Source organism: Branchiostoma lanceolatum, chromosome 13, assembly GCF_035083965.1.
Source record: "Branchiostoma lanceolatum isolate klBraLanc5 chromosome 13, klBraLanc5.hap2, whole genome shotgun sequence".
Lineage (NCBI taxonomy): Eukaryota > Metazoa > Chordata > Leptocardii > Amphioxiformes > Branchiostomatidae > Branchiostoma > Branchiostoma lanceolatum.
The window spans coordinates 7,932,942-7,955,718 of record NC_089734.1 but is presented as its reverse complement, the minus strand read 5'-3'; the positions used below and the strand labels follow the sequence as shown (position 1 = coordinate 7,955,718).

Genomic DNA, 22,777 nt, shown 5'->3' with positions numbered 1-22,777 from the left:
TGGCTGTATATATTACTGTTTGGACAAGGGTGTCAGTGTTAAATCGTTGCACCCACCTTTCCCTTGCGTACTCCGCAAGCAGAGGTTCGGCTAGTTTTTGACGTGTTTTAGGCGTTTTTGTAGAGCTCAAGTTCCTTTTTTGTCCCGTTTTCTTATGTCGCCAAGCCAAACCTCTGCCCGCACTCATCCAGTGGGGTGGGGCAAACGTCTTTAATTCTATAGAAGAAAGGTGGCTTGGCAACATGAAAAAAAACACAGCCGGAGTCTAACCTCTCCTGCAATATACTTTTTTTCTCACCATCTTTCACTGTCATACTTCTCACTGACAGGTGTTTCTGCGATTCCCATGCAATGCAGCGTACACATACATGCCTTTTTTCTGTGGGACTGGAATTGTTGAAGAGCAGAATGGGTAAGGGGGCAAAGTTTGCCATCTCTACTTGCCTCGTTGCATTGCTGTAATTCATTTGTTGCAAATGAAGTCAACCAAGCCAATTTCAATTAAAACTCAAAGTATTACTGCAATAATGGAACGTCTCTTGTGTGACCAGTATTAATACTTTGGGTTGAAATAAGAAGCTAGCTGATAACACAAACCGGTCATTCTAGACTCGCATCTAGGAATCACGTCTATATTAATAACATTAGGAATTGTTGACATATCCACAGTATCAAATCATGTCATAAAAATGGAATGATTACAATTTTCCTCAAAATAGAAACGTTTTATTACAAAATGGCACACATCAACTTTTGAACAAGAATGAACAAAACAGATCCGGACAACGGATACATTCTGACTGAATTACTGAGCATCGCGGTCAACAAGTATTCATATTAAATCTAATATGTACACTATGTATGGCAAAATAACATTCTGTAAAACAAAAATAAAAAAGAACGCAATGTTGAACAACAATTTGCAAATTCAAAATTGGCACAACGTAAATGGTTTCCCAAGTCCATCTAGGAAGCACTATGGAAAATCAAATCAAATTATGATGATAAGTTCAACCTATTCATCAGTAAAACTAGCAAACAACAAACAAACAAAACCGCTGACAGAGTCAAAATAGCTAAAAGAAACAGTGTCAATACTCAATTTAAAATTGATGACAAATAAATAGCAGCATATGACCTTCCTGGAAAGTTTGCATTGTCATTGGCAGGAAAATATATAGCAAGATTTCACACATCAGTCTACATGAACACACTTAAGATTGAACTTGTAAAACAAAAGCTTGTGTTTGATGGATTCCGGCTGGTCGCGTAGCTCCCTGTACTGCAGCTCAGATTTGGACTTTTTCCACGGAAACGGAATCTTGCTGGCGTGACTGATAGAAACATGTGAACAGGACGCGACTCGTAGCTTCCCAAGCCCATCGAGAAAGAACTCTGGAAAGCAACAACAGAAAAGTTAGCCGTATAAGTTCAAATCTACAGTTAAGACAAACAAGACCATTGGCAGAGGAAAATCTACCAAGAAAATGACGACATTTTGTTCTGATGATAAGCGATGAACTTTAAGCGTGTTAATACGTAGTGCAGTGTTAAGCGAGTATCTCACTGGATTGCGGCTAATTGCGCCAAATTATTGCCAATTTTCTGCCAACTTTTCTTTGCGGTCACACATACGTCCGACGTACGGGTTAATTACTATAATTCTTGATTTGTTAACTGTAACTTAATTTTAGCTGATTTAACTGTCAGTAGTCAACAGCTAAAATTTCATCATCGCTAATATTTGATCACTAATATTTAAGGTAAAAATGTTTGTTCCCACCGTTAAAATTAAGTGCCATGACCTATTCCATTTTATCACAATCGCTATGTTTTCCTGATGCTATATTAAAGTGATTTACAGTACATGACCTCTAGAAACAAAATGGCCACGCCCCGAATGTCACATTCTCAGTTTCGGCTCTAAATCAGATACAAGATAACTCTTTTGGATAACTTTATTGCAGTGTTGCCATTGAATTCGAAAGCAAAGTACAATGATTAGCACTCATCAAAAAAACTAATTTGCAGTAATTGCGTTTGGCACCAATTGGAGACGGCTTGCACCACTTTCGAATTCTTTCGCACCGTTAGCGCAGTCCAGTAAGATGCGAGCTTCACTAAGTCTACTAACCTTTGTGTCCTACTCTTGCCAGCTGCGGGTCGAAACCAACACTTCTGACCTTGGCCGTATCGCCGAGAAAGAAGTTGATCACGACATCCGCAACCACACATTCGGGAAAGCCCTCCACTGTGTGGTAATGTCCCTGGGTCTGGAACATGCAGTCTCCCAGTTCGTCGCCATCTTCGATCCTGATTTTCTGTGTCCATGAGTTCCCGATTCCGAACTCTTCGTAGACAACGCCGCCGACCTGAGAAAAGGGAATGAAAATCATAAGATGAAACCTTCACTAACATTAATCCGCCGGGTTACATAAATCCGCCACTTTGTAAAACAGTGGATATGAGAGACCTCTAGTGCAGGTATGTATACAGTTTAGATATACAGTGTATTATACTGGGGGATGTTGGGTTGGAGATCAGTTTGGACGTATTTTTTCAGGGTGGCGGAAGTATGTACCCTGATGGAATTAAGTTAGTAGATGCTATATCCAGTGTCTTTTGGTTTGCTGTTATAAAAAAAGTGTCATGACTATAGACGATACCACTTTTGATCGATTGATGAGCTTCTGTCACGTGTTGCAGAGGTCACGTGCTCAAAGTGTCTGAAAGAAAACTTGCAAAGGGCTGTTGTTGAGATGACTATAAAGTCGGTGAGTTTTCTGTATAGTGTTTGAATATTCTTCAGCTATCCACAACAAACTAGTGGCACTCAGCCGATGACGTCACTGCACTGATAATGTTTACGAGTCGATAAACTTACAATATCCAGGTTTGTGTTTTCGATGACCCTGAGTAGAAGGTCAATCCTGGTTTCCTGTGTGAAGATGAAGTCGTCGTCCACCCAGAGAAAGTAGGGCGTGGTCACCTGGGAGACGGCCAAGTTCCGGCCAGCGAACCAACCCTGCAAAAAATCAACACAATTAGTTAACTATTCTAATAGTCGGTTACTTTGTTGGTGGTGTAATCATTGTCGTTTTCTGTAAATTCTGGATACTGACGATTGTTTTTAAAAAAATGTTTTTTATGCATACGTCATTTCATGTAATGTGCAGCTTTACGAGCTCTTGCTATTTAGCACATTTATATGTATCAACGATTGGCACAATCGCTAGTAGAGAACATTTTCCTCTTAATCCCTATCTATTATCTCTTACTAGTGACTTAAATAATCAGGTCTGCCTTACGGGGGCGAGAAATGTTAGAGGCTGGACAGAAATGAAAGATCTAATTATCAACCAACCAACCAACCAACCAACCAATCCATCACTCAATCCATCACTCACTCACTCAATCCATCCATCCATCCATCAATCAATCAATCAATCAATCAATCAATCAATCAATCAATCAATCAATCAATCAATCAATCAATCAATCAATCAATCAATCAATCAATCAATCAATCAATCAATCAATCAATCAATCAATCTGTCTAGAATGGCTACAGATCCATGCGGAGCCGGAGACAACTAAGCAAACCCTCAATAATATTGATATTTCATTAGCACATTAACTTGATAGAGATTCTTGGATTCACCCCAAGACAGATCTAGCAGAGACAACAAAAGGTTCCGTACCTTTTTAAACGGCATGATGTAGTGTTCTATGTTTTGACCTTCGACCTTTTCGGGGTGTTCGCTGTCGTCTGCGATGATGATGGTGATGGTAGGGTAGAACTGACGCACGCTGTCAATCATCTGACGTAACTTCTCGTATCTTAGGAACGTCTTCGTCACTACTGTCACCTTGGAGGCAACGTCGTCTGAAAATGCAAAAGTATGAAAAAACACTGAAAACAATATTTGTTGCAAGTTTCCAAGATTCAGACATCAAGCGCTATTCAAAGAGCTTTCTATCCTCAAAGGTGCCATTACTAAGTGACTTTTTTTTGGGATGAGAATCTATCTAGAAGATAGTAAGTAGCACGGGGCTTAGTATGAAAGGATATCATGTGTTGCTGTACAGATTAAGTAATGGACGTGAGTTATTACAGCCACTGCAGTTGTTTTGGAATCAACGTTTGATTCCGTTTGATTGTGTTGATGATGTACCAACAAAACGTTTCAGAATTGTATTCATATCCAACGTTACTTACCTTCAACGTAGTTAAATGCCTGAAGCATGGTTTTAGAGTGAATTCGTACGGGAATTACCCCTACGAAACCAGCATATCTGTACTCCACTGTAACAGAATATTAAGGGGCATTATAACCACAAGTATTAGGGAAAATCTAATTTTACGCAAGACCAAAATATACTCGTGTCAAAACATTTCTTCAAGCTAGCCCTGTTGAAGTATAGACTATTTCAACTGTTATATTAGGATTATTACTTAATAGCCCTTTCAACTAACCGGGACGGAGGGTGATATCGAATTACAATAACCTTTGACCCATTGCTGACGTCACACAGTTAAGAAAATGACATGTCCAGAACGAAAGCTGAGGAAGACTAGCTGGGAGAACCAGTCGAAAATTCCGGTGAGTGCTTTTGTTGAGTTTGAGTTTTGTGCGTTTTGTTGAGACAAGTTTAATTCTTTACTAAAGTATATGGTGATTTTTATCATTTTCTTACCATAGTCGACGGTGTCTGGATCGAAGTACGTGTTGGTGTAGACGATGAACTGCAGCTGTCTGTTCAGATGAGTCAGGTTATCGGCAGACACGGACAGGTATGTGGTCCCTTCACCTTCCACTGCAACTCCCGGGACGTCCGCTAGGGTCGCAAGCACGCCTAACCTGGCGATGAATTCTACCTGAGAAGTGGGAGACGATCACAGTTACATGGTTAGCTATTTGTAAAATTAGTAATAGAATATGACGTGTTAAACATAAAATAGGTAAAAAATGAGGAAATTTGGGATCTGCAGTTCATGAAAGCCTTTACAACTAAACTGCAAAAAAAATCCCATGACAAAACAAACAAAACATGAAAATATAATGCTATTATTCTTACTTACACTCTTCGCTTCACAAGCAATGATACTCCCATTCCCTACCTATACAGCCCCCATGGACGTCGTACTTACAGTAACTGATGTTCCCTTGTCGTTTGGCACATGTAGTTTTAACCCTGGGATGATGGTACTTTTCCTCGGCTGCACCTGTAGCCCCTGTGTCGGGTAGCTGAGGGGGGATCTGCCGTCCGCGAACAGCATTGGAGCCTCGGGCGGTGACCTGGACAGCAACAGGTGGTCTGAACGTTTTTATTCGCGGCGCTAACGTAGCTAATCATTTGTTTGTATTGTTTAGAATACTGACAGACATTACAAGGGCAGCCAAGGTAGTAAACTCATTCAGGAAATATTTTTGGCGTATCGTATTATCTGGATGTCTAACCTTCATCAGCATAGCCATTGGATCTTTAGCATATGCCTTTCCTCTGGTGTAAAACTTATGACTAGCATTAGCGGGAATTGTATTTCTGCAAGGGATTAGCAGGGAAAACTCTCAGATTCATTCAAAACTTTTTTTCGAGAAAGTTACTCATTGGATAGGTATAACACTGAAGTTTTCCTATAACGGCTACTATTGGATAGGTATCACACTAAAGTTTTGAAGCACCTTCGTTTGAGTCTCTTCCTCTCCGCGTGTCTCCTGTTGACGACATCCCTCAGCTCGGTCTGGTTGAAGACGGCGGGCAGGTAGGCTGAGGACGGCGGGTGGTAGATCGGGTGCAGCGGGACCTTGATCAGAGGGTTCTCGTCTGGACACGAGCAGTTCTTCTCTTTTACAGCCATTCTGTGGGAAAACAGACATTTTCGACACATTATGGTCCCCCTCAAGATAAATCGAATATCGTAAGTAAGTTGTTGGAAATGTCGTGATAACGTCGTCTTTCACTTTTTAGCAACACCTTTCTAGTCAAAAACTTATCATCATACGTTTCTCATATTCTATTTTTCTTCAGTATCCTGGTATTGGTATTGAGAATGTCTTCTGTAGTCGATTTGTTAGACGAATTCTGCAATGGTCACATCATGGCATCATCATGTTCATCTTCCAACCTTAAATCTTGATATAGATTTATTTAGTCATCAGTGCTGTTTGACATTCACAATTCCTGACAGGTGTTTTCCGGCCGGCCATGTCTGTCTCAGATGCAATAGGTTCCCTAAGAGTAAGAACATTAAGATGACATGAAGACGCCTAACTGTTCAAAATGAATGAACACTCACTTTAAGACCTCCTGCTTTATTGTGAACGGTACATCTTGAAGATCGCTCTCCTCCCAAGGAAACTTGGTATCTTGTACGGCCTTGACCTTCGTCCATGCTGCTGGGATGTACTTGAAATCCGATGGAGCCCGAATGGTTCTCGTGAAGAAGAGGTTAAAGGTCATCCCGACGACAAAGACCGACAGGCAAGCCCCTAACATCACCTTCATCAATGACCGGTGTTTACAGGTGATAACTGAAAATGAACAAAATAATCGTAAACATAGGCATACCAACAATAACAAGGGAAATCGTGTTATACTAAACCAATCCATCGATGAGATAAGATAAAGCAAGAATTTTACAAAAGAAATTCTAGCTATTTCCCGGGGGTATGTGGTCTCCCTTCTCTTGTTTAGACTGTAATGCCCTAAGCCCTGTGATGATTTGTTTAGACAATGTCGTTTCTACAAAAGCCCACGGTAGGTCATATTAAAACCCCCCCTCCCCAATTTGTTTTCTACAAGTCGGTTTATGAAGTGTTTGATATGGGGACGTAAGATCATTAGCAACATTTTTTTTTCGTTGGCGGTAGAATGTTACTCAACCGGTTTACTCTCCCTCCTTCCTTGTTTAAGTAAGCATTTGTTTTGAAAGAGAAAGGAAAATACACACCAACCTGTTTGTGGAGTCATGTCGTTCCTTTTGACAAGAGGACAGATACAGTTGACAGGATTGGAGCCGTCCTTTTATATAATTGTAAGCGAGAACAGCATTACTATCAACAGCAAGAAGGTACTTAAACAAACATCCATGTAAATAAGCAAGAAGTACGATGTTCTGCAATTGTCACTCAAATACCAGACAACACCTAGGTATGTCACAACACAACATGCTACAGAGGGCTACTGTGCAAACACAGGTATGTCACAAACCAAGAAGCATGATACTTCACTATAACTTCCTTCAACCGGCTTTCGTCTATTCAGGGAGTCCTCAAATCAATGATTACTCAAATGGGCCTCACCCGGTAACCATATTTGCATACACAACATGTGGTTCGTTCGCTCACCTGCGCGTTGGAGACTGTCCTAAGTGTAAGTGCGATGTTCCAAGATGTCGCGACTAATAATTAATGATACACCACTAGGACAGGGACGATTAGGAGTCCAGTGGTCTTGAGCAGAAGAAGCGGTAACCGTTGTGTTTCTCCCCAGTCACCTTTATGAATGTGAACCGTCCTGCCTTTGAATGAATCACCGACCAGAGGTGTCCCATTACGCCTGTGGATAAAGAGATGCATGACTTGTTCTCTTTAACATGCAAATATGGGAGTCACGCACCGGATTGACCTCATTTCAGCCAGCACAAGACAACTAGATTCTGGACATCCAGGTATATCACATATACCTCGCCAACATTTTGGATTCATACGTGCATTTTGATATTGAATCGAAACTGAAGCGACCTAATTCGTCTTACTGCAGGTACCAGCTAGTGTTCAAACTCGAAGCTGCAGAAGCTAGCCTGGCTGCCATCCGATTACTACCGGGGCTCCTTCACTCGCTGTCCCAACCCGACCAATCGATCGCTTTGAAACTCAGATTCGAATCGTAGTTTGCTTTAATGACGAAATATGGCAAAACAGACTCGCCAGTGAGATGCTGGAAGGTGTCAGCTTTTAAAAGATGTTTTCAGATCGACAATTTGGCATCTTGGAAGCGATAGAAGATGACCGCGATTTAACATTTAAAGAATAGTATTAGTAGTGGAAACTATATTTTTTTTAACGTTAACTCGCGGTCAGCTTCTATCGCTTTCAAAGTGCCAAAATTGTCAACCTGAAAACATCTTTTAAAAGCTGACACCTTCCAGTATCTCACTGGCGAGTCTGTTTTGTCAGATTAAGTCACTTAGAAAGCGATTTGTCGGATCATGGCTGATTCGAATCTGTGTTTCAAAGCAATCGTCCTACCGGACACTCTCTGTCCTGAGGCAGCTATTTAAGGACATATATAACCTCCTTGAGCTAATGTAGGCGCCAGGTAGTAACCGGATGGCACCCATACTACAAGAAGCAGTATAGCTACAAAATAGCCCAACGATTGCTGATATACAAATCGTCTCAAAAAAAGGACGTCTCAAAAAGAAATATGAGACCTCGTCTGCCACGGGTTTCAAAGCGATCGTCCTACCGGGCACTCTCTGTCGTGAGGGCCATGAGGGCAGCTATTCAAGGATACATGTATATGTACCCTCCTTGAGCTAAGGTAGGCGACTGGTAGCAATCGGATGGCACCCAGGCTACAAGAGGCAGTATAGCTACAAAATAGCCCAACGATTGCTGATATACAAATCGTCTCAAAAAAAGGACGTCTCAAAAAGAAATATGAGACCTCGTCTGCCACTGGTTTCAAAGCGATCGTCCTACCGGGCACTCTCTGTCGTGAGGGCCATGAGGGCAGCTATTCAATGATACATGTATATGTACCCTCCTTGAGCTAAGGTAGGCGACTGGTAGCAATCGGATGGCATCCAGGCTACAAGAGGCAGTATAGCTACAAAATAGCCCAACGATTGCTGATATACAAATCGTCTCAAAAAATGACGTCTCAAAAAGAAATATGAGACCTCGTCTGCCACGGGTCGCGAGCATCTGAACATCTCCCAGAAGCCACGCCCCTTAACAACGCCCTAGCGACTTGAACATGATTGATGAATGGGATCAACATTGTAGTGCTCGCTCTCTGCGGCAGTCATGCGTGCAGTAACGCGTTGACTCAAGTTGAGTGAAAGACGTAGCCTCTACCAGGCTCCGCCGAATGGCTGGAAAAATAGTAGAAATTGGCCGTAATAGAGTGAATAGTGTGCCAAGGGAGTTAGCTACGGAGGGAGTACATTCTCCGCCGGATGGCTGGAAAAATAGTAGAAATTGGCCGTAATAGAGTGAATAGTGTGCCAAGGGAGTTAGCTACGGAGGGAGTACATTCTGCCATCGATGGCAGAATGTACTCCCTCCGTAGCTAACTCCCTTGGCACACTATTCACTCTATTACGGCCAATTTCTACTATTTTTCCAGCCATCCGGCGGAGCCTGGTAGAGGCTATGAAAGACGCGCACCACACAACAGTTAAGTGCCACACCTTGGTTACGTAATTGTAAGCGCGGTGACTTGCCCTGTGCTTGACACCGCCGGCCAGCAAGTTAGGAGAGGGAATTTAACTGGTCTTACCTGGTTTGATGGCAACATGAACGGAGTCGGAAGGTTGCGTTTTGATGGTTTAATTAAGAAGAGTTAGTAGTTCACCGTGATTACATATATGCCGCCTGAGTCTACTGACTAATGCAAGTCCCGGTACAGTTCTTGATTGTGATGAATGCCTCCTCGTGTGGAATCTTGAAGTTAGTCCGAGTTGTATGATTAGTTCAAAGTTCCGAGTGGATGTCGCAGTAATCCAAGTTGAATAGCGATCCAACCATTGTCCATATATCCTGGTAAATGCCTCCAAAGTCCAGATAAGTACCTCCAAAATCCAGGTAAGTACCGTAAAAACTGGTCAATTCTCCCAACCTTTCTGACCCAGTCCTTTATCCTTTCTTGACTTGTTTTTCTCCTCCCAGTGAAGAGCCTGATTTCTTCCTGCTTGTCCGGCAAGGAAGTCCTGATTTCTTCCCCCTGTGGGAAGCCTAAATCCTTCTTTCTCCCTGTGAGAAAGCCCTGATTTCTTCCCCCTGTGGGAAGCCTAAATTCTTCTTTCTCCCTGTGAGAAAGCCCTGAGCCCTCCTGTGTTGAGAAGCCTGTCCCTCTCTTCTGAGTGAGCCTATTTTCTTTCCATGTGCTGAGGTCTCTAGAGTCTATCCAAAAACACGTGTCCTAGATTTGGCGGGAACTTGCCTGTATCTTATTAACATTTCTAAAGGCGGCAAATTTAAGAAACAGTAAGTTGGCGATTACACTGGCCCCCAATTGTCCGTTTTACGACAATTTTACATTACATACATGTAATAAAGCCAACTTCCTTACACAATGACTATACTGTGTTTCAAATAGTTGTTAGTAGAAATATCATGCAATTGAAATAAGCTCGGCTGAAGTCCATATAGGGTTGTCTACTTCACTACGTTGCTGTTACATGCATTATACTCTCTTATGATACTAGAGTTCGAACAAGATCCTCCTGGAATTCAGGTTTCTAGTCTGCTCCTTGGTCTTCTTCCAGTATTGGGCATAGCTTGTCTATCGGCCGTTCTAGGGTGCTGTGCTGTGTCTTGACTTTGACATGTCGGACTAATCCTTCGCTGCCACGCACTACTTCTACCACTTTACCCAACGGCCACTGGCCTCGTGGGTTGTTCTCATCCTTCAGGAGCACTAGATCTCCTACTGCGAAGTTTCTCCTTTGTTTGCCCCATTTTTGGCGTCCTTGTAGAGTGGGTAGATACTCCTTGACCCATCTCTTCCAGAACAGGTCTGCTATGTACTGGATCTGCTTCCATCGGCGCCTTGCGTACTGGTCTCCCTTCTCTGTTAAGTTGGGTGGAAGGTCCGTCTTTGACTTTAGCGTCAGGAGATGGTTTGGTGTCAGGGGCTCTAAGTCGTTAGCTTCCATATTTGCCGTTGTTATTGGCCTGCTGTTTATTATATATTCCACCTCGCAGAATAACGTACCCAAGCCTTCGTCGTCAAGTTGATGACCTTTGCTGACAGCATACAGCACTTGGCGTACGGTTCTGATCTGCCTCTCCCAAACTCCTCCGAAGTGGGAACCTGAAGGTGGGTTGAATTTCCATTCTATCCCCTTCTTTAACATACTTTCATGCATCTTGCTGGTGTTCCATTTTTTGACCTCCCTCTTGAGTTCCGACTTTGCTCCAACTAGATTTGTACCATTGTCGGATATAATCATCCTCACTTGTCCTCTTCTTGCGATGAATCTCCGCAAGGCATTGATGCAACTATCTGTGTCGAGATCCAGGTCCTTTACTTCCTCCGACATCTCTGCTGTTGGGACGGTCTTGAGTACTTCTCTGCTGTTGCTAACCCATTTGGTGAGCCTGAACCCTCCCGTGGCGCATGCTTCTCGCATCTCATTTGCAAAGCATTGTCCTTTCTTCTCTGTCGGCATAGCCTTGAGTAGATCATCCACGTAGAAGTCTTCTTTGAGTGCCTTTAGCACTTCTTCGTTGTACTGTCCTTTACAGTCCTCAGCTATTCTCTTCAGGGCATAGTTTGCACAACTTGGGGATGACGTTGCTCCAAACACGTGTACTGTCATACGATACTCTTCCAGCATTTCGTTTATGTCACCCTCCGGCCACCACATGAAGCGCTGATAATCCCTGTCCTCCGACGGTACTTTAACCTGGGAGAACATTGCTTCTATATCCGCCATCAAAGCCACTGGTTCCTGTCTGAACCGAGTTAACACTCCCAACAGCGTGTTGGTCAGGTCTGGACCCTGAAGAAGCTCTTTGTTGAGTGAGGTGCCGGCGTATGAGGCGGCGCAGTCAAAGACGACTCTTATCTTTCCCTTTTGAGGGTGGTACACCCCGTGATGGGGAACGTACCATACCTGTCCATCTTTAGCCTGTAGTTGCTCTGTGGGTACCTTCTCTGCGTAGCCCTTGTCTATTATTTTTTCCATGAACCGGGTGTACTCTTGTTGGAAGCTCTCATTTCTCATCATCTTCCTCTTTAGGTGCTGGGCTCGTTGTAGGGCTACTTGCTTGTTATTCGGCAGCTTGGGCCTACCATTTTTGAATGGTAATGGTACTTGATAGTGGCCATTGTTTTTGTTTGTTCCCTTTGACACGATGTTCATGAACCTTTTGTCTTCAACTGACATTTCTTTCTTATCCTCTCTGGTTTCGCTGAAGTCATTGTTGAAGTATTCCGTGAGTTGCTGCTCAAGGGTGATCCTGTTGACATTCTTATCGTCACTGGCCCCCCTGAGGGGCCCATTTACTGACCATCCTAACACGGTTCTGATTGCATATGGTCCACCATCTATGCTGTTGATTACCTGCCAGGGCTCTACAGCCTTTGGTACATTGTTGCCAATAAGTAGGCCTATATTGGCATCTATTTTGGGCACGTCTACGTCCTTGAGATGTGGCCAAGCCTTAAGGTCTTCAGTGGAGATGATGTTATCCTTTGAAGCTGGAATCCTTTCCTGTGTATAAGCAGTGGCGATTGGAATAACGTTCTCTCCCGTTAAGTTCATGACCTCCAGGTCATCCAGGACTTCGCTTTGTACTGCTTTAGTGTCATTAATTGTATTCAGCGTCAACTTGGTTTTCCTGCCACTTGTCTTCAGCTGATCCTTTAAGGACTCGGTACAGAATACCACGTCGCTTCCTGAGTCCAAGAAAGCATATGTTTCGACTGTGATATTTGTGGTCTTGCTGCGGACCTTCACAGGAATTATAGGTGGCACTCCTTCCCAGCTGCATTTGGTGCGCAGTACTCGTCCTACTGCGGCCGTCTTCTTGGGTACCGTTTCAGCATCCCGATGTAACACCGTGGGGTGAGATCTTTGACACCTCTTACACTCTGCCCGCTGCCTGCAGTCCCTCGCCAGGTGTGATGTAGCTTTCAAGCAACCAAAGCACAATCCTTGGCCTTTGATGTACCGCAGGCGTTCGTCCATTGGTTTAGCGCCGAGCACCCTACAGTCACTCAGGCAATGATTGGTTTTCGCACAGTACAGACAGTCACCTGGAGACTCAGCTTCTGCATTGTCCGTTGCCCTAGCTACTGCTAAGCTTGAACCTCTCCGTGGTCCATACTTCTGTTTGGAGCTAGAACCTTGGCTCTTCTCTCTGTTGTTGAGGTCACCGAAGACCTCATTAGAGACCACGTCCTCTTCTTTCTGCACGAAGGTAGCAAAATCTGAGAATGAGACTGGACGCTCTTTAATTATCTCATGGGACCGTCTTCTCCAGCGTTCTCTCAGCTTGAAAGGAAGCTTTGTCACCAACAACTTCAGATTGCTGTAGTGGTTCAACTCCTGCAGGTGGTCCTTCCCTTCCATAGCATTTCCGCATTCCTGCAGAAAGAGCGCAAACTCCCCCAATGCGTCCTTATCTTCTGGCTTTATTTCTTGCCATTTCGATACCTCTCTGGCATAGGCCTGGCTGATCTTATATGATGTGCCATACCTGCTTCGCAGGTATTCCTTTGCTCTTGTGTAGCCTTCTTCTGGCGCCATAAGTGTGCAGCTGCTCACCAGCCTCCTAGCCTCACCTGTTGTGTATTGCTCTAAATAACCAAGACGCACTTCTGCGTCTGTGGTTTTGCTTTCTATTGCATGCTTGAATGCTCTTGTAAATCTGGTGTACTGAAGCGGGTTCCCATCGAACGCTCTGATGGTTCGAGTTGGCAGGCTGGCCTGATTATTATGGTCAATCATCAGCTTGGTGACTTCCGCTTGTTGGGACACCAACCCTTGCAGGAACTCCTCGGGGGTTGGACTCTTTTGCCCATTCCTGTCATGAAGCGTTGGGTGGAAATCCCTTGCCTCCGGGTTCAGGTTCCGGGAATCGTTAGGTGTTCGTCTAGGCTCTACAATTTCTGGCTTAACATTCCTGGTTCTTTGTACAGCGGGTGACTCTATTCCCTCAAATTCATCTAGCGCTTGTAGCTTGGCATCCTCTTGTGCCAGCTCCATCTTCACTTCCAACATCTCCCTTTGTCTAGCCAACTCCATCTCCTCTTTCTTGATCTTGAACTCTCTTTCTTGTAGCTTCGCCCTTTCCTCCAAGGCCGCAGCCTTGGCAGTGAGCTCCGCTCTCCTGAGCTTGGCGCTTAACCTTGCACTCGAGGCTACACTAGATATACCCGAGCCCGCCTGTGATATGCTGTCAGAGGGCTTGACATCTTGTGCTTCCCTCTGTGTCTTAATCCACTCTTGTACCTCATCCCGGAACTGGTCCAGCTCTTCGAAATGTGGCTTGGCCCAGTTTTCTGTATCTTCATTGATCTGGTCGGCATCGAGAGTTGCTTGGTACTGACCATGTGACTCTTCAAGGTTAAAGTAGGCCTGCTGCCATTCCTCTAAGGCAACTTGTGCGCCAAGCAGCTCATTTTGTTCCATCAGTGCCCTTACTGCATTTGCCTTGTGTGTCAGTTGTCCTAGCACTGAAGACCTATAACTCTTCTTTCTCCTGCTGTCTTCCTCCAGGAGCCAATCAGCCTTTTTTGGGACTCTTTTTTGTAGCCCTTCTGTTTCCTCTTCTACATCTTCTTTGACCGTAGAGAGGCCCCTTTCTTCCCTTTTATCAGCCATTTTATTTCCTTAGCTCTGTTTATCCCCTTTATTGGGAGAAACAGCCTCTTCGTTTGCTGTTCTACGGTAATGTAGTGACCCAGTTCTCCTGGCTTACACAGCAGTCAGGCCTGTTCTATACCACATTTGTGCCGTCACTCATGATACCCTAGAATCCCAAATTTTTTCTCCAACACTCTGGTACTAGTTCGTTGCTTGACATACGTATGTGTTCATGCTTGCTGCACATTACACTAGTACGTACTCAATGTTCTTGCCTTTGACTATGCCTCAGATTACCGTTTTCAGAAGCAAAGTTTTACTCCTCGCTACTATTAGCTGTTTTACGGTAAAGGCTTCCTCGAGCGGGGAACCTTACACCTTCCTCTGGTGGGCAGGGTCATCAATCAAAGAAGAACATTCCAAGATGTCAAGAATCAGACGAGGTCCAGACAACAAAGAAAGCATTTTCTTAACCTTGACGTGACTGCATTTCCTTGTTTGTTACAAACAATATTTACTTGCAAGTTCGTCCAAGGGCCTTTGCTGTCTTGGCTCCTTTTCTTACTGAAACTTCCCGACAAGACCACAGTTTACTGTCTTGTCGTAGAACCAGTTTTTACTTTCACTTCCCGACAAGACCACAGTTTACTGTCTTGTCGTAGAACCAGTTTTTACTGTAAGCGCGGTGACTTGCCCTGTGCTTGACACCGCCGGCCAGCAAGTTAGGAGAGGGAATTTAACTGGTCTTACCTGGTTTGATGGCAACATGAACGGAGTCGGAAGGTTGCGTTTTGATGGTTTAATTAAGAAGAGTTAGTAGTTCACCGTGATTACATATATGCCGCCTGAGTCTACTGACTAATGCAAGTCCCGGTACAGTTCTTGATTGTGATGAATGCCTCCTCGTGTGGAATCTTGAAGTTAGTCCGAGTTGTATGATTAGTTCAAAGTTCCGAGTGGATGTCGCAGTAATCCAAGTTGAATAGCGATCCAACCATTGTCCATATATCCTGGTAAATGCCTCCAAAGTCCAGATAAGTACCTCCAAAATCCAGGTAAGTACCGTAAAAACTGGTCAATTCTCCCAACCTTTCTGACCCAGTCCTTTATCCTTTCTTGACTTGTTTTTCTCCTCCCAGTGAAGAGCCTGATTTCTTCCTGCTTGTCCGGCAAGGAAGTCCTGATTTCTTCCCCCTGTGGGAAGCCTAAATCCTTCTTTCTCCCTGTGAGAAAGCCCTGATTTCTTCCCCCTGTGGGAAGCCTAAATTCTTCTTTCTCCCTGTGAGAAAGCCCTGAGCCCTCCTGTGTTGAGAAGCCTGTCCCTCTCTTCTGAGTGAGCCTATTTTCTTTCCATGTGCTGAGGTCTCTAGAGTCTATCCAAAAACACGTGTCCTAGATTTGGCGGGAACTTGCCTGTATCTTATTAACATTTCTAAAGGCGGCAAATTTAAGAAACAGTAAGTTGGCGATTACAGTAATGAAAACTAGAGTTCAGGGACTTGAAACCTCCGTGAAATATGCAGAGCTTTTGTAAGTTTTATGCACTGATTGAATTCAACATTTACACAGTCTGATGCAATACCAGAGAAAGCCACCAGGAGACCTATAATCGACCTTGACTTTCGTCTTCCCAAAACCTACCTGCCATCCAACAATCTTCACTTTTAGTTGTAATCCATCCATAGCTTCTTGTCCTTCAGGGAGGGCAGCATTAAAAATCCCGGACCCTCCTAGAAACCACTGCTTGGAGAACTTAATCCAAGGTGTGTCTTGGTAGTGCAAACAATTTCGACAAATCGCACCTGGCCGCTAAAAAGAACGGCATAACGACAGTACAGACAAAGATGTCGATGAACCGTCACTCAGGCAAAATACCGGCTTGGCAATACGTCTGCGCCACACAGCCATTGCCATGATGCGGAACTGGTTTAATAGCAGAGATGGGGCTCTGGCTGTTTGTTCACGTGTTTTTAGGCGATTTGTCGAGCTTTATATTTTGTCCCGTTTTCTTTATGTCGCCAATGAGGACTGCCGTTATTGCCGTTAAAATTACTCTCCAAGCAGAGGAGTGGGTCCGGCAGGTTTTTGACAAAATGACAAAGTACAAAGCCCGACAAAAACGCCTAAAAACACGTCAAAAACCTGCCGGACCCACTCCTCTGCTTGGAGAGTAGTTAAAATAATGCCGTTATTGTCGTCATCTTCTGCACCAGCGTACTTTGCGGTAACGGAATGTTATTGTACTGAGTAGTAGTCGAATGTCCGAAAGCTCTAAGTGTGACTGGTGCTGCTTGGGAAAATTGAATCTGTATTGTTTATTAGGCACAAATCATTGGGCACGCCAGACCTTATCATCATATTTTTTGTCTGACAGTACTAGCTATAATACGAAGGTGATCGATAAGTTCGCGGCCTCTCCCACAACAACTCAAATTCTGGTGCGTGATTATACAGTATGAAGTCTATTATCAATATCATCCAATGTTGAAAAACAAGGGTGATCTGTGATCAGAGCTGTGTGGGTCGCGTCCCCCATGCCAGGAATGTTTGATGAGGATTCCCTTCGTATTCCAACTGGCAAGAAGTGGGTATCTGACTCTCACCCGCATATCTCAGGTCGCAGCTAATGTTTTTACCTTCACTCCTACCTAACGTGACTGGATGTCGTCTGCAAAGTAACGACCACAATGATTAGAATTTCGATAATTCATAAAAGGCTTTATAATAAAGCTTTACAGTTATGCCTCGATATTTTAGCTGTGCACTGGGGCTTATTTCTGTGTGAGGCTGCGAACTCATTGACCACTACCCCCAAAGCCTCTACTTATGTTTCCCGCCAAAAGTTGAATTCAAAGCTTCAATTATTCAAATGCACAACAGAAAATGAACTTTTCTCGTCCTCACCCTACATCAGTTGCCTACTTTTCCCTTGTGTAGCTGTACTGGTCACTTGTACTAACAGCATACGCAAACTACTCAGTAGTAACGAAGATGATGATGAAATAAATACTATTTGATTAACTTCTCACAGCTTACACTATTTTGCAGCCGGGCAGTTGGTACTAAAAAGCTCCTACAATTCCTAGACGAGCTGCTAGAGGACCCAACCCTATACCACTTCTCCCTTACATTAAAAGGTATCTGCCACTAAGACAGTGGCATGTCCAGGACAAAAGATACAAAAACTGGAGGTTCTGCCACAGTACCAAGGAAAGTTGCCCGGAGGCCAGACTTAACCTGACCTTCGTCTTCCTAACACCTATCCACAAACAAAATATCATCACAATTCATCCAGCCGTTCTCAAGTTATGCTGATCACTAATTCGTATCTGGAAACACACAGAAACACACACAAACACACACATAGAACGACAATATCCAATTTTTTTATGCAGGTAACAACAGTGCATAAGTTTTGTCAATTAGTCTTGATGATTACAGGAGAATGTAAGCTTAATATACTGTAAACTTGCGACTTCAATCCTCTTTATTTATCGATTTCATCATTCAGTTATCATCATTATTTGATAAACAGCAAGCTTATATCAGGATCAAGTTCACCTAATGTGCTGATATAATTGAGAATACACAAAACATTCTAATTGTAACACTGTAGGTAGTTATTTTCAACAGTTTGTGAAATCATCACAAAATCTTTGATGATTTTAGATATGAAGTAGCTGTTAGGAGGACAAGGGTTAAGATTTGATCAGAAATTCTATTTCCATCTTCTCTCTGCTATAACCATGCCTTCTAACTTATATAATGTACAGTGACCAACAAGGTATGGTATAAATTATGGTATCTATACATACCATATCAGAATCTTTATGTTTTCTGTTCTTTAATACATTTCTAATAATCTCCAAGCAGATCTACACCAGGCGCGAAAATCGTATATGCTAGCCAGAGAAGGTCCAGTCAAGCCAGAGAGGGTCCAATCAGCCCTCTCTGGCTGACTGGACCTTCTCTGGCTAGCATATACGATTTTCGCGCCCTGTGTAGATCTGCTTGGAGTGCAACTTGTTTTTATTTTGGAAGATGCATTTACGACACATTGTCAATGGTCCATAGCATCTTGTGTACTTCTGTCTTCATCTTCTTCTTCTTCATCATCAAATGTGAGTTCTTCCTGTTCTTCATCCATCTGTTCTTCATCCTCCTCCTCCGCTTCCCCTGGACCAAGGTCCTCCAACAGTTCCTTCATGTGCTCCAGCATGTCTTCATCATCACAGCCAACTATGGGGTAGATCTAACAGGGAAAAAGGAACAATGTTATAACTCACTTTATGAAAAATAGTTCCCTGTCGATTTTATGTTCCGAAGTTGCCTCATTACAGATCTATACTTATAGAAACAGCAACAGAACTGCTAGCAGAAAGACAAATTTCAACTTTATTGGAACTCTCCTCTGTGCTACTGCAGGACTAGTTTTATGTTGAGGATAGCACACCTTCAGTGCATGCTGTAGGTTGTCCCTGGCTGCTGCCTTGTGGTCCTCCCCTTGCACATAGTGGAGCCAGCCCAGAAGATACCACACCTAATGGATGGAGAATAACATTTTTAGATTTCTATCACTTTTCAGCATATCATCCAACAATAACCAATTATCATCTTGATAAGAATATGATAACAAAAACACTGATGTTTCTGCATCAAACTTTTAACAAATGATGAACAAAATATAAGCCAATACCAAAGTGGTTAAGTCGTCAGTATACACCACGTAATAGGTAATAGGTACAAAATTTTTTTGCCAATAGGTACAAAAATATAAATACAATTTTAACCAATGTCAAGCCAACAGTGAAAGAAGAAATACAAAAGTCACTAAATTGAGGAGAATAATGACATTAAGGAATCACACCGAAAATAGGTACTCAAACAACTGGATACAATTTTGAAACAGACATTTCAGACAGCATCCACTGTCTTTCGTCAATGGCTAAAGGGGAGAACTGGGTAACCAGGCTTTGTACCAAAATTGATATGGAATCAGTTCTGTTGTCCTACCTGTACGATTTCATCATCTTCCAGAAGAAGCCCAGCTAGGACTTTCTCTGCAGACTCCATGACTTCCAACTCGATCAGGATCTTGGCAGTTGCTATTCTCTGTTCATACGGCAGGGGAGGATCCTAGACCACATTACAACAACCATACCATATGTTAGCTACATTGAAGGGAACGAGCCAAGCCTCAAAAGGGATCTCTGTCATTGTAGATGACATCTCTATTATATACTAGAAGATGGCATCTTCTAAACACTAAGATCCTAAATTTGATCCAAGAGTTGAAAAAGAGATGAATGATAACTAGCTGGTTTTGAGGCAAATTTGAATCTACTAGCAAGTCGGCAAGGGTGCTTCAAACCGATAGAAAAAAAAGTGGCCTCCAACACTGTACTAGGGGGTAGGCGGGCAGAAGACAGAAGTCAATTTCTTGCTGTGGTTTTGAGTTCGCAGTGAAGAGGACACCACGAAAACTACGAACATAAAACCACCGCATACTTAAATGCATTTACAGTACATGAACTCCATGTGCCTCCCACCTCAGGCATGTTTTCCTCCATCTCCTCCTCCTCCTCCTCCTCTGCATCACTTCTCTCAGGTAACCATAGCGACAGGCTCTTCTCTATAGCCTGTTTGGCCTCGTCCCTGTTGTCTTTACTGAGCTGGTAGCTGGCCATGAGGAGATGTGCCTCTGGGTTGGTGGGACATTCTTCTATTGCTTTCTCCAAGGACTCTTTGCACTTTTCTTCTGCTGAGTCCTCAAAACTGAGAGATGAAAAAATTATGTCATGTGTCAAGAGTTTGACAAGATGATAGTCAGAATTACATACTGGCAGAGGATTATTACGTGTACAAGGAAATATGAAAAGAAACATGATTCATAAAAAGTCAAGCAAGAAATATGATGCATTTGTTCACTTGAAAGTTCATCTATGTTGGTAGAAATCACTCTGAATCATAGTTGAACTGCAATTGCCAACACAAAAACAAGACTTACCCAAATATTCGACTGATCAGCCCCAGTCTTTGTCAAGGAGACTGGAGCTGATCAGTCAAATATTTGGGTAAGTCCATTTTTTGCGTTGGTAATTGCAGTTCAACTTTGATTCAGAATGATGCATTTGTGGCACAAGAAAGCTTTTACTGTATTACTTGTGGCAATTCATACAGCACATAAAGCTTAGAACTATTGTAAAGACAAGTACCATGAGTCTGTGAGGTAGATTTCTGCAATGGAACAGTAGGCACTGGAGATGTCCTGGGATGTAACCTTCTGGGAGTCAGGGTCACATGCAGCAGCGCCCTCTAGCTGCAGAGTGCATAATTGCACAAGGTGATCTGACATGTTTAGCAATTTGACAAATGTCTCAATATCGTTGTAAAATTACAGCACTTCTTAAAAATGACTTCTTAGTGATGTGAAAGCACATGTAATTTTGTGCATACATATACATGATATTGAATTTCTACAGGTATTTTCTATATAATGGCATGTTCCCATGGCGCAAGCAGTAACGCAACCCAACACACTTATCGAGAAAAGTAAGGGTGACCTGGTGTGCTTGGCTAAACACGCATGGCTCGTCCTCAGTCTGAGGTTTGATTGCTTTACCTTTACCATACTGGCTTTCCATGTACCCTACTACGATGTATGTGAAGACTTGTCTTTACTGCCCAGAAAGTCAGAAAGTTTTGAATGAATAAAGAGATAGCTGACCTGTTGCTGTTGTTTCTGTCTCTCCACCATCATGACCTGGATGCCCTTGTTATAGCAGGCCACAGCCTCCTCCCCCTCCAGCAGCTGTCCCAGACACATGTACTTGGTGAAGCCGTCCTCAGGACTGAGTTCTACAGCCCGCCCAAAACAGTTTGCCGGTTAAGGAACTACAAAATGTACTCTTTTCATGAAAGAGAACACAGAAACCGACTTTATTGCAAGAGGAATTAAAGAGGCCATCTACATCCAGGCTTTACAACCATTCCTCAACAGAGACGAGGAGCGCCAAAGTCAGTGAAATTGGGCAAGATTTGTTGAGCAAGTGTACAGCATTGTTTAAGAACTACTGATGAATGTCCCCAGATACACCCTGTGACAGAAAGGATATTTGTTTGGCCTTGTCCCCGTCCCCCAGCTCCAGTAGTAAGGACCCGGAGACCTCCAGCGCCCGCAGGTTGTCAGGCTCCAGCTCAAGCGCCCTCTGGCAGAACTTCTGTGCAACTTCATAGTTGTAGCTGTCCATACATTCCTCTACCTGGGGAGAACACAGTCAGGAAAGTCAGCACAAATATGGCCCAGGAAAAGTTATGTTGTGTTCCTTTTTTACGATTCGGACAAAAACTCGGGTTGGTTGGTAGGGATTTTCTTATTTTTTTCCTTCTTTTTTCAAAATCGATTTTGAGTGATGAGTAGTACAATATAAAACTGAACCTGCTTATTTTTCTATAATTATAATTATAATTATTACCAAATATCCATCTTTTGATAAGAACTGCATTGCATGATGAAGTGTACAAAGTATCGTTTAGGCCACTTAAATGTTTTTATTGATGGAACAGTGAATCTAAAAGTGGCAAACCTTGTCCAGTAGTTCATCTACTGTGAACTTGGACTTGGTTTTCTGTGTAGCAGCCTGGGTCTTCTTCTGTTCTCTCCTTTCCTCCAGTCTCTGCCTCTTTTCTGCTTTACTGAGACCTGAAACATCTAAGGGAGAAACAAAGCAAAATCATAATCATTCTAAGAAATAATTGGGACTCCTATATGGGAGGTTCTATCAAAATAAATATCGTAGATAGAAATATTTGGTAAATGTATCGGTAACTCAGTTTAGTTACCTATTTTTTACGATGTATTATAAATCAACACACTATATACTCAAAAATTTCATTTAGACAATAACAGTTTGGTAGTTTATAAAAATTACACATGGTATTCGTGAAATAGATGTGTTGGTACATGTAATTTCGTTTATATACACCTCCATAACATTTTGTCCAAATATATTACTTCGTTAAAGGCATGCATTGACAAAATTCTGCCAAAGTTATGCATCACTGAGCTTGTCGAGTCTTTGATCTCACTGATGTTACCTTTCTGGTCTGATTTCTTCCCATTTTGTGTCTTTCCTGCCTTCTTTTTTCTCCCACGTGTGCCTCCCATCTCTACCGGAAGTGATCTGGAGTGATCGACGCCACATGACCTTTGACATTTTCCACGGC

General features: G+C 43.0%; 3 protein-coding genes across 9 annotated transcripts; all 3 read right to left on the bottom strand.

Moving 5' to 3' along the window:
- Positions 1 to 704: 704 nt before the first annotated feature.
- On the bottom strand, positions 705 to 7,857 carry LOC136447084 (beta-1,4 N-acetylgalactosaminyltransferase 1-like). Of its 7 annotated transcripts, none has more exons than XM_066445760.1 (12): positions 7,763 to 7,857; positions 7,353 to 7,563; positions 6,960 to 7,026; positions 6,302 to 6,536; positions 5,688 to 5,864; positions 5,153 to 5,300; positions 4,699 to 4,879; positions 4,220 to 4,306; positions 3,702 to 3,886; positions 2,885 to 3,025; positions 2,135 to 2,372; positions 705 to 1,395 (listed from the first exon to the last, which is right to left on the bottom strand). In XM_066445760.1, exons 3-12 carry the CDS (start codon positions 6,973 to 6,975, stop codon positions 1,196 to 1,198), a joined length of 1,608 nt encoding a protein of 535 aa, XP_066301857.1. In that variant the 5' UTR covers positions 6,976 to 7,026; positions 7,353 to 7,563; positions 7,763 to 7,857; the 3' UTR covers positions 705 to 1,195. The 7 variants fall into 7 exon arrangements, with proteins under 7 accessions (XP_066301857.1, XP_066301858.1, XP_066301856.1 ...); XM_066445761.1 differs by having other exon boundaries at positions 7,772 to 7,787; XM_066445759.1 differs by having other exon boundaries at positions 7,353 to 7,841.
- A 2,617-nt stretch (positions 7,858 to 10,474) lies between these two features.
- LOC136447220 (uncharacterized) lies at positions 10,475 to 16,023 on the bottom strand. The gene has a single exon (XM_066445937.1). The coding sequence runs from the start codon at positions 14,567 to 14,569 to the stop codon at positions 10,475 to 10,477; it is 4,095 nt and encodes a 1,364-aa protein (XP_066302034.1). The 5' UTR covers positions 14,570 to 16,023.
- Positions 16,024 to 17,921: 1,898 nt separating this feature from the next.
- LOC136447204 (uncharacterized) lies at positions 17,922 to 22,777 on the bottom strand. The gene is made up of 9 exons (XM_066445918.1): positions 22,649 to 22,777; positions 22,138 to 22,262; positions 21,667 to 21,813; positions 21,279 to 21,428; positions 20,767 to 20,870; positions 20,101 to 20,326; positions 19,565 to 19,687; positions 19,005 to 19,091; positions 17,922 to 18,803 (listed from the first exon to the last, which is right to left on the bottom strand). The coding sequence occupies exons 1-9, from the start codon at positions 22,716 to 22,718 to the stop codon at positions 18,612 to 18,614; spliced, it is 1,224 nt and encodes a 407-aa protein (XP_066302015.1). The 5' UTR covers positions 22,719 to 22,777; the 3' UTR covers positions 17,922 to 18,611.

Bases quoted from the DNA above. Each gene is read 5' to 3' on its own strand.
- LOC136447220 (XM_066445937.1), bottom strand. From the start codon at position 14,569: ATGGCTGATAAAAGGGAAGAAAGGGGCCTCTCTACGGTCAAAGAAGAT.
- LOC136447084 (XM_066445760.1), bottom strand. The intron at 5,865-6,301 runs GTGAGTGTTCAT...GTTTTCCCACAG, and splicing joins ATAAAGCAGGAGGTCTTAAA to AATGGCTGTAAAAGAGAAGA. The intron at 2,373-2,884 runs GTAAGTTTATCG...CCCTTTTCTCAG, and splicing joins AAAACACAAACCTGGATATT to GTCGGCGGCGTTGTCTACGA.
- LOC136447204 (XM_066445918.1), bottom strand. From the start codon at position 22,718: ATGGGAGGCACACGTGGGAGAAAAAAGAAGGCAGGAAAGACACAAAAT. The intron at 22,263-22,648 runs GTAACATCAGTG...TTTCTCCCTTAG, and splicing joins GAAGAAATCAGACCAGAAAG to ATGTTTCAGGTCTCAGTAAA. The intron at 20,327-20,766 runs GTACTTGTCTTT...TTCATCTCTCAG, and splicing joins ATCTACCTCACAGACTCATG to TTTTGAGGACTCAGCAGAAG.